At 32.7% G+C, this 12,666-nt stretch overlaps 2 protein-coding genes across 2 annotated transcripts; both read right to left on the reverse strand.

Moving 5' to 3' along the window:
• Positions 1 to 49: 49 nt before the first annotated feature.
• LOC107370643 (crustapain-like) lies at positions 50 to 398 on the reverse strand. Its single transcript, XM_025162608.2, has 2 exons — positions 242 to 398; positions 50 to 173 (listed from the first exon to the last, which is right to left on the reverse strand). The coding sequence occupies exons 1-2, from the start codon at positions 326 to 328 to the stop codon at positions 69 to 71; spliced, it is 192 nt and encodes a 63-aa protein (XP_025018376.2). The 5' UTR covers positions 329 to 398; the 3' UTR covers positions 50 to 68.
• Positions 399 to 7,138: 6,740 nt separating this feature from the next.
• LOC107370642 (crustapain) lies at positions 7,139 to 8,474 on the reverse strand. The gene is made up of 4 exons (XM_089268868.1): positions 8,315 to 8,474; positions 8,094 to 8,246; positions 7,483 to 8,018; positions 7,139 to 7,416 (listed from the first exon to the last, which is right to left on the reverse strand). Exons 1-4 carry the CDS (start codon positions 8,399 to 8,401, stop codon positions 7,203 to 7,205), a joined length of 990 nt encoding a protein of 329 aa, XP_089124994.1. The 5' UTR covers positions 8,402 to 8,474; the 3' UTR covers positions 7,139 to 7,202.
• Between the last annotated feature and the right edge of the window lie 4,192 nt (positions 8,475 to 12,666).

A 12,666-nucleotide genomic window follows, 5' to 3' on the forward strand; every position in this document is an offset into this window, starting at 1 on the left:
TATCCAAGGTGTTTTGCTTTGAATTCCTCGGCGGTCTGCAACAAATTCAATGAGTTAAATTATTTGAATTATTTGATAAATTCTTGAGCCTTGATCTTTTCCAGTTTCTGGGCAAAAACATTTCGTCTGTAGGTTTCTTCTTCAGCCGAATCATAAGATTTGCCGTATTTAGTCTGTTGAGCAATGAAACAGGAATAAGAATCAACTCACGAATCAAGTCAATTTGGTAAAATAGACTTACCTTGAATGATTCCCATTGGGAGTCAAGGGAAAGGCTGGCAGAAGCGGCCAATGCAAATAAAGCAATGAATATAGCAGCTCGGATCATTTTGATTGGTAGTTGTTGGGTTAACAATAATTAATTATTAAACTAATGATTCTTAGTGACGCTAGCTTTTGCTTTTATATGATGGACTAGTCTGTGATTAAACATTGAATAAAATTGTGATAAACACTAACAACAATGAGTTTAAATGTCATTTTGTTTTGAATTAACCAAATCACCAAAAATCACGAGCTTTCATCAAAAAATCAGAAAGATGAGACTTTGATTACAAAATTCATCGGAATTATTCATTTTAATTTATAATTCCATTGTTTCACGCACTATCTTACCAGCAATAATGAAAACATATCAAATCTAATCATATCACTAAGATTTTATCTGAAATTAACTGATCTGTCGGAGATAATTCGTACGGAGATCGTACTTTACACTTGGTGCACATGTAGTTTTATCACAAATCAGTCAAGATCAATAAGCAAATGTCAATTGATGGTAACCTTTGAAATTTTCACAAATAGCAAGTATTAATACAATATGCAAGTACTGTCTCTTTTTATTAACAACTTTGTTCTGATTTTAAGTCCATTCGATGTCCACAAAACAGATCTCGTGTCGAGCCTAATGCATTTTATGTGTAAATAATGAAATCTAAGCGACAAAAATTTTTCTTCCCTTTAACATGTCATGCTACACAAAATGTTTACAAAGAAAATTGTTTCAGCTGATCACAAAAAAGTCACTGGGCTTGATGATTAATCATTAATATGCAATGAATTCGTAATTGCTTCAATTTATGTAAAATTAAAATTCCAGGGTCAATCTTAAAGCGATTGTAATTGTTCCAATAAAGTTATTATTAATAAAAATGATATTGTACTTTAAAACTTAACTAGTTCATTTAGGTTTATTTGAGACACTGATTTTGGGCTTCAACTTCTTCGTTTTGCGTTTAATTTTCATCACAACAGGCGAACTTTTTGATCTCATAATTTCTACATCAATTTTAGTTGATTTTTGATTTTTAGTGCTCTTCAGACTGGGGTTGGAGACTTGACTTTTCGATACATCCAATTGTTTCGATACAGATGGAATTGAACTTCGAGATTTAACCAGTTTACTCGATGGTTCCTTTTGAATCGTCGAGTCTTTCGTAGTTTTCATTGCAGAGGATATTATTTGTGCTTCAACACGCGTTACAGCATTTATAGCTTCAGCGGATCCTTGCTTCTCTTTTGAATCAGAAAATTTTCTTATATTCGTATTTGAATCTTTTATTGGATCTTTTGACTGTTGCTTTTTAAACCTTACATAAATTATTATCAATGATATTAAGGTTGCACCTGAAAATAATGAAATGATTATTGGCAAATAATCAGCTTCGGGCGCAACAATATCAACATTTTCAGTTGATAGAGCACTTATACTTATAGTATCGGCATATCTATCATTTTGAAGACTAACACTGATCTTGAATTTACCCGATTCAGATAATCTCATAGAGCAATTGAAGATTGATCTGTTGTGATTTGGTGTTATGTTGGTGCAATGATTATGTGGACCAGCTTTGATATCTAAATACTCTTGAGTGTCATTAAGGTTTAGTGGTCTATCAAATCCAATTGTCAAAGTTCCAGGTGATGAAGAGTTGAAAAGCAAAGGTGAAATTCGAGCTATTTTGAAGCAGATATCTACAGTTTGTTTAACACTGTTCATGTCCTTTTTACATATTGAATCGGACCAAATACAGCTTTCAATCATACCATACATTATACAATGAGTGCAACTTTTATATCCTTCACAATAATTTTTAAATGTAGAAATGGTAAATATTTTATTAGTCTCTTTAGTAACTCGAAAATATCCTATTGGTCGGTGATTAATAAAAGTATGAAGTTGGAGATCGTCTACCGATGTTATGTTATCCTCTTTCAAACATGTTAAGTATCTATTAATGGCTTGGCCACAGTGGCGACAATCATTGAGATTTAAACTGTTGTACGCCAACAAAAACTTAGCAAATCCTGGATTAGGATATCCAGAAAAGAACGCTTCAACATTGTGAATTGAACTATTGGTATTGAAGTTTTTGAGATTTTTAATACATTGCTGTGCCCAGCCACTTTTCTGGTAGCAAAAATGAGTTTGAGTGAGGTTTGAAGTGTAAGCATATTCAATTTGTGGAATTGGATCTCCTATAATACCATCAGCATCACCAAAGATTAAATGATAATCTAATATTAGGTCGAAATTGAGTTGAACTGAAGGTACAGTATTCTGATTAGAAGAACAATTTTTATAAGTAGTTTTTTGGCAACTAACCTATGCGCAGAAATTCTTGGACAGATTGGTTAATTGCTTACAACTAATCAGTGAATTGATATTTTTTAATTTTTTCTTCAGTTAATGTTAATACAATATTAGAGGTATTCACGGATATAGTTTAATCCATTTTGACACGAAAGGTCAATTTTATTTTTTAAGTTTTTCATTAGCCTCTTGAAATAGGCAGAGTCAAATTTTTTTATTTGACTTTTAATTCTAGCAATTAATTCCTCGGTATTTTTAGCTTGAAATCCCTCAGCATAGACTCGTGCTTTCAAGTGGGACCAGAAGGTTTCAATTGGTCGAAGTTGAGGCACATTAGGAGGATTACAATCCTTCGGAACAACGTTTATTGAAAGTTGTTCAAGTTTCAACAAAGTTTTTGCTGCATAATGCGAAGAAGCTAAATCGGGCCAGAAAATAACTCTGTGTTTACCATGTTTTTCAATGAATTTTTTTAGTCTTTTTTCAATGCATTCACTGATGTATATATCAGAATTCATTGCTCCATTGGAAACATGATAATACACATCTGAGATCCCGATCTCGCTAATTGCTGCCCAAATCATCAGTTTTTTTCCAAATTTTTCTTGATATCTGAATTTGATATCATTAGGAACTTGTTCATTATTAATGTAAGAATAACGAGTTCCACCATGAAAATTATGCCCATTTAAGTCAAAATAAGTCTCATCATCTAAAATCACTATTCGATAATTCAATTTTACCTTCAATTTAGGAATTCGGTCAACGATCACTGATTCTTGTTTTTCACTAACTTTTGGAACTTTTTTTCTTTTTTTGATATTCACATTGAGTTGCTTGCAAATTTTTTTAGCAGTCGCACCAGTCACATTCAATTTTCTACCAACTGCTCGAAATCCAGGGAAAATCTTGTTCTCTGTAATTCCAAGAACTTTTTTCTTGACCGATGGCGTAATTTTCATGTTAGGTCGACCAGAATTTTTCACTAAAAAATTTTCAACATTTTCTTTCAATAAATTATACCAAAGATTGGCAGTTGATCGAGGGACACCGAATTCAACAAATTTTGCAACGATTTTTGACCTAGATAACTTTTCTGAATTGCACAAAAAAAAGTTTTGACACGCTGGTTTTAGATGCAGTGAAGACATGATGAATAACTAGTGAATTAGGTGCCTGAAAGTTCTGAGCTTTATATACAATCATAGCCCAATGTTTAATTAATATTCTTAGAAAATTTCAATGCCGTAGGTCAAACAGATTCCGAGAAAAAAGGATTTAACTAATCTGTCCAAGAATTTCTGCGCATAGGTTACGAACTTCGGATCGTAAATGGTATCGCATTAAAGTGTAATTATTAGCGCCTGAAGCACATTCTTGACCAGTTTTGTCAAACAATGAAACAAAATCATCGATGAAATATCGAGTATGAATCAAGCTCTTGTTGGAAGCTTCTTTTGTTATTAACAGTAATATTTTTTCGGGTTTGTAATAGGTTAAGCAAATGAAAATAGCTCCAGTAATTTGATTAGTTTGAAACTCTGGTCGATTATAACGAATCTCAATTGCACTCGAAATAAGTTCACTTCCTTTGTCAAGACACAATCGTATTATTGATATCTCTTGAGTAACATTTTTGGTCTTTTCATTCAAAATACTGCGTTTGATTAGAAGGTATAATTTATCGTCGAAATGAATATAATCCATCATTTTCCATTCTTTAATAAACTCCCAATCATCTTCTTTAAGCCAAGGTAAGGATCGCTTCACAGAAACCTTTTTATTTTTAGCATCGAAATACAACAATTCAATATAATTCCATTCAGGAACCGGTCCTGTTAAATTTGGATTGAATATTGTTGGAACATGAAGAGCTTCATTGTCACCAAAAGCTATTATTGAACCAGTTAATTTACCAGAATATTCCATATCTTCGATAGTCTTTTGATTAATCAGAATTTGAGGTTTGTTTTTATGAACGAACATCAATCGATCTTTTTTGAGATAAACTACTTTCCAATTGACGATGTCGAACACATTAACTACACTTGTTGGAATGTCCATTGTTATTGTTTCACCAGTTAAATAAATACCATAAGATGTTGTGTGATTATTGGGATTCGTCAAGAAAACACTATCTGGTGCTTTGTAGTAAGTGAATCGATTCTGTTTGAATCTTTTGAATGAATATGAATACTCAATCGATAAAACAAGTTGCATGATCGTAATAAGGTTTTTAATAAGCATTATAAGTTGTTGGTTGTTATGTGAATTTAAATGATGATGTTTATAAATGTTGATAAATGTTTATAATAACTTCTTAAGGAAACACTGTCTAGTGCTTTGTAGTAAGTAAATTGAGTGTTTTTGAACTTTTTGAACGAAAATGAATACTCAATCGATAAAACAAGTTGCATGATCGTAATAAAATTTGGAATAAGCATTATAAGTTTGTTTGTGGTTAAACTGAATTAAAATAAAAGATAATAAAGTTTAAAGACAAATGAATACATTGAGTGTTAACATATCCCAGGATTTCATAAACTAAATTATATTAAATTAACAAGGATTGTATTTATAATCCTTGTTTGGACTAATAAATCATGCATATAATTCATTGCGAGCAATAACCACCTGGATGCGAAGGAACATAAACTTGACTATTAGTTGATTATTCATTTTTTGTTCAAAATGTTTAAAAATTTACTAATAATTTATTTTTCTACCATTTTCAAATTCTGAATCCTTATGTTGAATGCCGTGATCTTCCAGCTACGTATCTGACGGATCTATCACAGGTCTACCTTTTTCTTCCTTTTGTGTCTTACTTTGTAATAAATTCGTAAAATACTTCAATTTTTGTAAAATTAAAATTCCAGGGTGAATCTTAAGACGATTGTAATTGTTCCAATAAAACATTGATACAAATGATATTGTACTTCAAAACTTAACTAGTTTATTTAGGTTTATTCAAGACACTGATTTCGACTTCTTCGCTTTAGATGAACTTTTCATCGTAACAGGCAAACTTCTTGATCTCATACATTTTACAGCAATTTTTGTTGATTTTTGATTTTTATAGTTCTTCAAACTGGGGCCGGAGACTTGACTTTTTGATACACACGCTTGTTTAGATACAGATGGCATTGAGCTTCGAGATTTAACCAGTTTACTCGATGGTTTCTTTTGAATGTTTGAGTCTTTCATAGCTTGCATTGTAGATGATATTATTTGTGATTTAACACGCGTTACAGTTATAGCTTCAGCGAATCATTGCTTCTCTTTTGAATCAGAAAATTTGCTTACTTTTCTTGTTGAAACTTTTTTCGGACCTTTTGACTGTTGCTTTACAAACCCTACATAAACTATCAATGATATTAAGGTTGCACCTGAAACTAATGAGATGATTATTGGCAAATAATCAGCTTCGGGCGCAACAACATCAACCTTCTCAGTTGATAGAACACTTAAGCTGGTAGTATCAGCATAGCTATCATTTCGTAGACTAACATTGATCTTGAATTTACCCGATTCAGATAATCTCATCGAGCAATTATAGATCGATCCGTTGAGTTTAAACACATCCCAGGATTTCATAAACTATTACTGCATATTACATTAATATTAATAATCCTTGTTTGGACTAATAAATCATGCATATAATTCATTGCGAGCAATAATCACCTGGATGCGGAGGAACATAAACTTGACTATTAGTTGATTATTCATTTTTTCATTTTTTCTTAAAATGTTTCCATTTACTAATAACTTATTTTACTTTCATTTTTCAAATTCAGAAATCCTTAAATTTAGTAAAACCGAATTTTATGCGTGTTATTGCAAAGGCGATCTTATATAGAGGGAACACATGGTAAATACAATATACTCATTTTTAATGCAGACAATAAATCGAACAAAGTAATTTGGATTAATCAATTGATACATTATGCTACATTTTCAGTTTTGTGAGTTATGAATATCAACATATTCCCACTCTAAATGAATGATTCAATTGATGAATAAAAGAAAATAGGTGTTCTAATTTCGATAGAAGTTTTTCAACTGTTGCTTATTGATCCACAGGGAAAAAATTCGATTGGTATCTTCAAAAACTGGAAAATATTCCAATGACCGATGATTAAAATATCGATGAAATCGTCTGTGTGTGTTTTATCCTCTTCAGTACATGTTAAGAATGTATGGATTGAGAACACTGGCGAGATTCATTGAGACGTAAACTGTTATACTACAGTACATCAATCAAAAATCATATTAATGATAAGGATACCTTAAAAGAAGACTGATTTTCGCACTAATTTGATGCTACTCAATCAAGCCAGCTAGCTTTGGATTTGTATTATAACCAAGCGAGTTAATGAGTCAAAATGATTGAATTATTTATTTTAATAGTGATTTGTTGAAGAAACAATAAATAAGCTATTAGACAATAGATTTGTGAGAAAGTTGACAAAACTTTTGATCTCAATTTTTACTGCAATTCGCCATTTGCAAGTATGTTAAATGAGTTTTTAAAAAAACAGTTGGTTAAAATATCTTTGCTCAAAATTTAATCAATCAATAAGTGCAGGTTAATACAGTTATTGTTGATTTAAACAATTGGATAAGAAGCATAATCAGCAACACCACACATGTTGTTGCCTCTGTACATTCTGAAGTAACCTGATTCACCGAAATCTTCACCCCAACTGTTCTTGAGAATCCAATATGGAGTACCGTTTTCAGAGCCATATCCGACAATAACTACACCATGGTCAAGATCTTTAGGGTCACTTGAGCACTCGTCGGTATTTAAAATACCAGATCTAAAGGGAAAAAATGATGAACAAATCAAAAAATTGCTTTTTCATTGGTTGAAAAGATTAACTTACTCATAAAGCTGGACTGGATGAGCATCAATGGCAACTGAAACAACACGTTCAGCAACTGCAGATAAAAGGGCGTTTTCATCATTTGCTGGTATATCAACAAAAGATGAGATTGAAGCACCCTTATTTGAGGCAGTGTATCGACATGTGTGATAATCTTGCCCATCACCAGAAATAAAAGGGTAAGACTTTTCGGTATCAACACCCTTGTTGGCTTTGACATATGAGAAAGCATTGTCCATCAAACCACCATTGCATCCGTTATCACCATACTTCCATGAGCAATCAATCAAGTTTTGTTCGGAAAGCTCAACAAGTTTACCAGTTTTTTGAGCGTTTGCTGATTCGATAGCAGCGATGGCAGAGAAAGCCCAGCATCCACCACATTGCTGTTGATTTTTGACTTGACTTACGATTCCTTTGGTTCGCCAATCAACTGAGGCTGGAACTTTGACGGTGTAATTTACGTTGTGAACGAGAGGAGCGGGTCGACGAGCAGGCTTGAATCCAAGATGTTTTGCTTTGAATTCCTCGGCGGTCTGCAAAAAATTTAATGAGTTTAATTATTTGGTATTAAATTCTTAAGCCTTGAAATTTCACAGTTTCCAACTCACCAAATCAGCGAACTTGTTGACTCCTAATCTGTAGGTAACTTCACCATTGGCTGCTCTTTCATTATGAGCCTTGATCTTTTCCAGTTTCTGGGCAAAAACATTTCGTCTGTAGGTTTCTTCTTCAGCCGAATCATAAGATTTGCCGTATTTAGTCTGTTAGACAATGAAACATTAATAAGAATCAACTCACGAATAAAGTCAATTTGGTAAAATAGACTTACCTTGAATGATTCCCATTGGGAGTCAAGGGAAAGGCTAGCAGCAGTGGCCAAGGCAAATAAAGCAATGAATAAAGCAGCTCGAATCATTTTGATTGGTAGTTGTTGGGTGAACAATAATTATTAGACTAATGATTCTTATGGACGTTAGCTTCTATTTTTATATGATGGTCTAATGTGTGATTAAACACTGAATAAAATTGTGATAAAAATTAACAACAATGAGTTTAAATGTCACTTTGATTTAAATTAATCAAATCACCCAAAATCACGAGCTTTCATTAAACAATCACGAAGATGAGACTTTGATCACAAAATTCATCGGAATTGTTCATTTTAATTGATAATTCCATTGTTTCACGCACTATCTTGCCAGAAATAATGAAAACTTCAATCATATCACTAAGATTTTATCTGAAATTAACTGATCTATCGGAGATAATTCGTACGGAGATCGTACTTTACACTTGGTTTACATGTAGTTTTATCACAAATCAGTAAACTCAATAAGCAAATGTCAACTGATCGTAACCTTTGAAATTTTCACAAATAGCAATAATATTAATACAATATGCAAGTACTGTCTCTTTTTATTAACAACTTTGTTCTGATTTTATCGACTTATGGTCAGCCGGTGTTGCTGAATATCCAGCTCCTGGATATCTCATTGGACCTACTTTCGCATGTATAATTGTTGAACAATTTGCCAATCTTCGACGAGGTGATCATTTCTGATATGAGAATAGCGGTTGGCCATCATCTTTGTCTCTTGAACAACTTAATGAAGTTCGAAAAGTTAAATTAGCCAAATTATTATGTGACAATGCTGATGACATTCAAACAATTCAACTTTATCCACTTCTTATGCCTGATCATCATTCGTGAGTGCATCTTAATATTTCATTTTTCATTCAAAATGTTAAAAAATTTACTAATAACTTATTTTTCACGGCTTCTTCAGCTTTTTTTCATTCTGAGCCAGTCGAGGTTTCGTTAAACTTCACCTTGCAAAATCGTTGCCAATTTCTTATTTTATTACTTCGCATTACCATCAAAATCATTATTATTAATATTATTAATATTACAATCACTTGCCATGTTAACAACTATCATCGTTAACATTGTCACCATTAACTTTGTCATTCGATATTTGCTACTCATATTCACACATCTTCATTTTCATTATCACCAACTCCATACTCGTTCGCACAACAATCACAAAATCACTTTAATCAAATTACAAATTCATTTTTTTGCATATTTCATCCAAGCCATCTTAGCCTGTAGCAGAAGTGACCAGGACAAGTTGACAGTTCAATGAAATGGCAATATCGATGGCAAAACTAATAATAATGAAGATGATGCTAATTATATTGATAGACTAAAACAAAGGTCTAATTAGATAAGCAAAGAAGAGTTTGAGAAAAGCCAACCAACTTTAATAGTTATTAGATTAGCTATTAATTTGTTTTCATAAAAAATATTAATTTCAGTCTTCCAATGTAAATATTTAATTCACTTCATCATCTTCCATTTTTCCATTCACTCATTCACTCACAGGTCTACCTTTTTCTTCCTTTTGTGTCTTACTTTGTGCCTTTGTGATATTCACACAATTAAAGCCTCAAGGAAACAACCAATCGTACTGATAACTGAATCAAATGCGTTTGTATTTTGTGGTCTTCAAGGAACATCTTTTCATCTTTGGATTCAAAACAATCAAGCCACATTTTTATTTTTCAATATTGTATTATCAATATTAACATTAGCAATCTCTCTCAATTTCAGTCTTCCAATGTAAATATTTAATTCTCTTCATCATCTTTCATGCATACCTTTCATCATCTTTTAAGAAAACTGTATTTTTTGAATTGAAGTTGCTTTTGATGCGCTGAGATACCAAAAACATGGTATAACTTTATTTTCTATGATGTATAATCATTAATAGAGTAAAACCATGAATGGTCGAGAATCTTGTTATTTGATAGCTGCATTAACTGGTGTTTTGCACCTGTATTTATTCATCGCCTGTATCGGATTCACGCTGAGATCAGACAACAAACAAATTCAGGCGATAGAACTACACCTGAAGATGAGGCAGTTGATGGCAAATTTCATTGGACAAAATTATTATATAAGATTTATAACAAATATCACAAAGTATCTGTGAAAGGAAGGCTGAGCTTGGAAAATGTAAGCGCCCGAGCTGAAAGATTGAAGAAAGCCCCTTTGGTTTTTACGCCATACAGTAATAATCAAGATGATCTTGTTTTAGATGATTTGCTGATATCCAAATTATGTGTATCAATGCGTGATTTCTGTGATAGCGATTATGGAATTCCAGACGGATTGGTTGATAAAGCATATTGCTAGATATTAACAAAACTAACAAGTGAGTATCCAGGTTGGATCAACGATTTTTATTTTCAATTGATCTGCTCTACAGTTTGCGACTCTTGTAACGGAACAGTTGTAGACGCAAAATACATAATTGCAGTTCTAGCGTTGCCCATCGATTGTTCATTTTAGAAGGCGCTGTTCAACCTAGAATCGACTATCAAAGCTCAGCGACTGCATTGTCGGGCTCTGATTCATGGGGTTCAATGTAATGGTTTTGTACGAGATGCCTCAAATGTTATCTGCAACAATTTCCTGAAGTGATTTGTTGCAACGTTGATTACAGGCAACGTGATCGTTTTAAGATACCTGACAATCTAGTTCTGCCTTGCCAAAACTATCGTTTCTATTATTCGCGAATTGTGAATTCAAACTCCATTACGTGCTATCGTAGCAGAGATGGAGTGGATTGCGACGACATGTACCATCGGAATAAGGAAGGAGACATCGTTTTCGGATATCATACTTTTCTAACATTCAAAACTCCATCCGACCTGTATGATGTTAATAATAGTAAGATTTATACTTGTCATGAGGACTTGCAAGATAAGATAACAGAGAATAGTTTTCATTTCTACCAAAGAACAAAATATGATGGATTAAACTCATCAACCCTTCAACTGTAATTAATTTACCATCATCGTAAAAATTTTTTGTAACAAATAAATTGCGTTTAAAACTTTTGATATCAAATAGCACTAAATTTATATTTTATCGAGCTTCTTTTCCGCTAGCTGGCACATTATAAAGGCTGGCTAAAGCAAATTATAGCTGACTGAGCACTCCCAGCTGTTACTCTCATCTTATGGAAAGCCCATGTTATACCTATCTGGTTGCATTTTTGGTCCAACATCTTGAAAGTTTGTTGACTAGCGACCTCAGCATCGTTACTTGAGATATGTAATTAAATAGTATAAATATAATTTCAAAAAGATAGGTAAACAAGAGTGAATAAGTTTTGTCAATTTTTTTTAGCTGGACGGGTGATGAAGCAATTTTCAGTGAAATGTTCCAAAAAGAACATCCAGTCTGCAATCCCTGTATCCAATCTCCAAATTATGCCAACAAGGTATCTTGCGTCGTCAGTTGTAAAAGTATTTTCACATACGCAGCCATCGATCCAGCAAGTCTTTGTGTTTTTGTGGCAATATCTCCTCGTAAGGCCGTTAATGTATGAATTGATGTATATGCACTGTCTCTTTTGGACATAATTCTGAATTTGATTGATTTTCTTGGATCTGTGTTGATTTTTTGCTATCTGTTGCAAAGAAAAATTCCAAAGTAAGCGCCAGTGCTGTGAAAAAATATAATTAAAATTGATGAATGATGAATAATTTATGATTATGTGGAATAGAAGTGAAAAATAGAAATATACAAACTCACAAGTATACAAGTTGATAAAGTTTTCTACCGTACAGTTTAGGTGCAATTAGATCTCTGAAGAGAACAAAAAATTGTGATCCAGGAATTCAGTGAAATTAGCGATTGAAATTAGCGATAGTCTGGAGTGACGTAATTGTTGATGAGAAAGTTACAAATAGTCAATGAACTTTTCGTCCAGTTTTTCAATAATTGGGATAGAGTCGGGATGCTCTGTTCTCGCTTTCTTGGTTTGTTGCTAGGTCATGTCCAATACAGTGTTAATTATGTGACGACGCACTGTCATGTCATTGTGCGGATTTTTGAAAGCACATTTACCTTCGCAAACAGGAGCTTTGCAAACAACCATTTTATTGTCAGTAATTTCGATTGGCTTCGAAACTTCGTCGCGATTGTGTTCTACTACTGAACTCTTATAATAATAAGTTTCCGTGCACAAAAGCCTAACTATATCGTCGCTGTAAAAAAAGGAAAAAGTGAATTAATAAACTTGATGACTTGATAATAAAGTTTGATTACTTACATGAAATCATAGTTATTGGTTCTTTTCAGAATTGAACATCCTTTTTTGCTTTTGA

The sequence above is a fragment of the Tetranychus urticae genome, chromosome 3, assembly GCF_039701765.1.
Source record: "Tetranychus urticae isolate SD_2017Ah chromosome 3, NJAU_TeUrti_SD_1.0, whole genome shotgun sequence".
In the NCBI taxonomy this organism is placed as follows: domain Eukaryota; kingdom Metazoa; phylum Arthropoda; class Arachnida; order Trombidiformes; family Tetranychidae; genus Tetranychus; species Tetranychus urticae.